The sequence below is a fragment of the Chiloscyllium plagiosum genome, chromosome 16, assembly GCF_004010195.1.
Source record: "Chiloscyllium plagiosum isolate BGI_BamShark_2017 chromosome 16, ASM401019v2, whole genome shotgun sequence".
NCBI classification, from domain to species: domain Eukaryota; kingdom Metazoa; phylum Chordata; class Chondrichthyes; order Orectolobiformes; family Hemiscylliidae; genus Chiloscyllium; species Chiloscyllium plagiosum.
This window is the reverse complement of record NC_057725.1, coordinates 44,259,475-44,263,685: the sequence shown is the minus strand read 5'-3', so window position 1 is coordinate 44,263,685 and position 4,211 is coordinate 44,259,475. Positions and strand designations below refer to the sequence as shown.

The 4,211-nt window shown below is 43.2% G+C and overlaps 1 protein-coding gene and 1 long non-coding RNA gene across 10 annotated transcripts in view; one reads left to right on the top strand and one right to left on the bottom strand.

Annotated features, from left to right (window-relative positions):
- Positions 1–684: 684 nt before the first annotated feature.
- LOC122557844 lies at positions 685–2,103 on the bottom strand. 2 transcript variants are annotated; one of them, XR_006313953.1, is made up of 2 exons: positions 1,747–2,103; positions 685–1,068 (listed from the first exon to the last, which is right to left on the bottom strand). It is a non-coding gene; the product is annotated as an uncharacterized LOC122557844 (long non-coding RNA). The 2 variants fall into 2 exon arrangements; XR_006313954.1 differs by having other exon boundaries at positions 685–1,063.
- Positions 1,589–4,211, top strand: part of abcc8 (ATP-binding cassette, sub-family C (CFTR/MRP), member 8) — a 234,343-nt gene continuing 231,720 nt past the window's right edge. For all 8 annotated transcript variants that reach the window (XM_043705957.1, XM_043705956.1, XM_043705955.1 and 5 more), the window contains exon 1: positions 1,589–1,707. In XM_043705957.1, coding sequence (XP_043561892.1) covers positions 1,687–1,707 — 21 coding nt within the window. In that variant the 5' untranslated portion in view covers positions 1,589–1,686. The remainder of the gene's footprint in view (positions 1,708–4,211) is intronic.

Sequence of the window (4,211 nt, the reverse complement as noted above, 5' to 3'; positions counted from 1 at the left end):
TTCATCAGCCATTTCCTGGATCACTCTCCCAAACTGTCTAGTTCCTTCTGCAGCCTCCCCACTTCCTCAGTGCTACCTGCCTGTCCACCTAACTTCGTATCATCGGTAAACTTCGCTAGAATGCCCCCAGTCCCTTCATCCAGATCATTAATATATAACGTGAACAGCTGCGGCCCCAACACTGAACCCTGCGGGACACCACTTGTCACCGGCTGCCATTCTGAAAAAGAACCTCTTATCCCAACTCTTTGCCTTCTGTCAGACAGCCAATCCTCAATCCATGCAGTAGCTCACCTCAAACATCATGGGCCCTCACCTTACTCAGCAGCCTCCCGTGTGACACCTTATCAAAGGCCTTTTGGAAGTCTAGATAGACCACATCCACTGGGTTTCCCTGGTCTAACCTACTTGTCACCTCTTCAAAGAATTCTAACAGGTTTGTCAGGCACGACCTCCCCTTACTAAATCCATGTTGACTTGTTCTAATCCGACCCTGCTCTTCCAAGAATTTAGAATTTAGGTGGGTGGAAGAGAACTGGAAAACAGAGGGAAGACAACACAAATATTGGGTGGGAAATAAGTAATGAAATAGCCACAGAGTATATCAATGACCAATGAATGATTAGGGTGCTTGAAACTTAGCATCTCAAACAAAAAGTCTTTCGAGGAATTCGATAGGCAGCATTTCAGTGTGAGGTTGAATTGATCTTTATTGTACAAGGTTTACCCTTTGTGGTAATTGTATATCTAACATGTCAACAATTATCTCATTTCATTAGCTGTTGAAACCTTGAAGAATAACATGCTTCAAGAAAAAAGAAACGCGATTAAGGCTTGCAAACATTGTATCTCGCCCCTGACTGATGTTTCTGTGATAATGATGTTGGAAGTTGTTCCAAATAATTGGTAGGGGATAGCTGTAGGTTTGGGTGAAGAGTGTCTCGGAGTGACACTGCTGGCCTCAGGTTGCCGGTGCTGTTTTGGTACCTGCCTGGTGGACTTGGTGTGAGACTGGTTTCGAAATGTTATCCAACTCCCGGTTGGCACAATGTTGGCCTTTCACCTGCACTGAAGCGAAAGAAAAACACATTCGGTAAACAAGTATGACATCAGATTGCATAGTCGGCTTTCCGTCTTTACCTCGCTGAAAGCGTCCAACAAATGTCTCCAGGTACCACGGAGAGCGCTCAACCGCACTCTGCTGCCTGTCTACAACATCACCCCTCAATGGTCTCCATTCAAGCAGCCATCGCCGAACCCTAAGTGCAGCTCCCTTCCTATTACTGAGCTCTACGTGTGTGTGTGTGAGCAAGAGACTCTGTGTGTGTGTGTGTGTGTCCCTCCCTCCCACCAGCCGTTTTCTTTCCTTGTGTCAGTGTGACCCACTGTAGCACCGGGATTCCAGTTATCAACCTGCACTCAGCCAGGCAGAGAGATAGCGACAGAACCTGAGGGCGACGGGCGCAAAATATCATCGTGATGAAGCAATGCCAATGTCGACCTACTTCTGGAGAAAAAAGATGGAGTTTGAAGCATAACAAAGCGGGAGAGATTCCAGTGATGGGTTTTACCGCCACACGCTCCTGACCTGTTTCAATTTCCACGACCGGTCTGTTCCCGCTGTGTGGTATTATCGTGAATCTGTTTGTAATTCTCAATGGCTCTGTTAAACTCGGCGCTTAAAAAATGATGACCAGGTACAAAGAGGTAAGCTTAAAACACATCTAAATGTCGTGATTATCGCACCATGAAAACCTGCATTGTATCGCTTGGGTTTGGAAGCTTGTCAGAGTAACCAGATCAGAAGTACATGAGGCTGCTACGTCCAGAGTTCGGAGAAGCTGCTGTAGGCACTGTTTCCGTCAGAATGTGCTCAGCTCCCTTTATAAGTGAACGGGTTTTTATTTTAGCCTGCACGTTTGAAACGATCACTGCACCGCAGCAGAAGCGCGTCCCAAATTGAAACACTGAGGAGGTGTCAGCACAAAGTGGGGCATTTTTCATAAAATGACGTTTAGTATGGAGACGCCACCGGAGTATTTGAACCAATGAGTGATGGGAAAGAGGAGGGACGGTAATACCGCATCTGCGGCTGAGGGAAGGTCAGGTAATGGGATGAAGTTATCCCTTTTCAAGGAAATACCGACTCCAATGACACCCTCTTGCAGAGTTTGAAATGAGCACTACAAATTACACTGGGCAAGTGCACCGCAGTATTTCATTTCTCTATTGCTCAGGGTCATTTTCATGTTAATAGGACACCCTGTAACCTTACGTTATTGTACTTTTTAAAAATTCTGTCAGTAATTATTTGCTTTCAAATTCCCATTCTTCCAGTAAAAAGGCACTGGATATGAACACAATGGGAAGTACTTATTTTTTTCGGTTGCAGTCTTTGGATCATTTGGTTATGTTTAGGTAGATCTTACGTCACATTCGGTCGCATCCTTAACTTTTTGCTCATAAGAATGAAGTGTGTCAGCCAATCTGGTTTTAATCCTAATATCAGCATAGTGTACACTAGGTGGCTCGCTGCCAAAGATTTTCCTTTGTTACACAACTGCGGTCATGATTTTGCTTCCAGCTGTGTTTGGTCTCGATTATATCACACGACAAGGAGTCCCCTGCTCGGAACAAAGTACGAACTGTGTCCCCTATTTCTGCCAGTGCCATGCTTTGAATCACGACTTCAGATATGGGATGCGATGTGGCTGTAAACAAATGCTAATCTTTTTTTCATTTCTTATGACATATTTAACCTTACTATCTGGCTAAGAAGCCCAAATCTCGGCCAGAGTACTAGATGTTAAATAACGGGCCCATGAAAAGATGATGAGACTCCCATATGCCCAGCAGAAGCAATCGGGCAATATCTACTACCTTGGCTGATGGAAGGTCCTTTACCGTGGCCAAATTCCCATTGGTGGTTTATAGAGATACATAGTCATAGAGTCATAGAGATGTACAGCACAGAAGCAGACCCTTCCATCCAACTTCATCCATGCTGACCAGATGTCCCAACCTAATCCAGTCCCATTTGCCAGCACTTGGCCCATATCCATCTAACCCCTTCCTATTCATATACCCATCCAGATGTCTTGTAAGTGTCGCATTGTACCACATTCAGCAGTTTTTTTTTATTTAAAAATCGTCCAACACTACTGCCGAACAGCAGTAGTGCTTATTTCTCCCCAGCATTGTGCGTGTAGGCGCAAGAAACATCAACTGCAGGAAACTTGCAGTTTTGGTTCATTTGGTTCATGGGATGTGGGCACTGCTAACAAGACCAATACTTACATAATGCTACGTAATTACACAAGTGTAATTCACTGCCTTAGAAATCAATACTCAAGTTCCACTTGCAGGTTTTCCTTTCCAATCTGAAAACATAGGATATCCCCATTGTGAAAAAAAATCATTCTATTAGCCATGTAGCTTCAATGCAGTCTATGATTGACCCAAAAGCACGTTGAATTTTAACAAGGTAGATGAGGCATCACTGAAAATTGGAACAATACAACTGTCAAATTCCTGTTAATTTGAAGATAATCAAATCTATTGGGTAATTGTGTTGAGTGTCATTACCACTAGCTGAAAAGGGCAATTATCTGTCAATATAATAGAATCTCGGGTATTAGTTTTTAATAGCATTCACAGAAATCAGTCAAATTATAGTTATAATTAACTCAAAGATTTCAATTGACAAAATATTTTCCACTTAGTCAATACAAAGGGGCAAGAAATACAGAAGCATTTGTCTTCATAAATCTAGTAAAGCATAACATTACTGTCCCCAACCTCCAAGCCATAAGTCACAAAACAAAATATTTATAAATCTTATTGATTGCTTGTACTCAAATTATCAATGTAATGAACACAGATGTAAGGAAAATAATTTCCAACCAGCATTGTGGAGCAAATGTGTCCAATGAGTGATGTTAGAAATGAAAAATGGAAACTACTGTCCATTGTTGTGGTTCTGTTCGCCAAGCTGAGAATTTGTGTTGCAGACATTTCATCCCCTGTCTAGGTGATATCCTCAGTGCTTGGGAGCCTCCTTTGAAGCGCTTCTGTGATGTTTCCTCCGGCATTTATAGTGATTTGTACCTGCCGCTTCCGGTTGTCATTTCCAGCTGTCCGCTGCAGTGGCCGGTATATTGGGTCCAGGTCGATGTGCTTATTGATTGAATCTGTGGATGAGTGCCATGCCT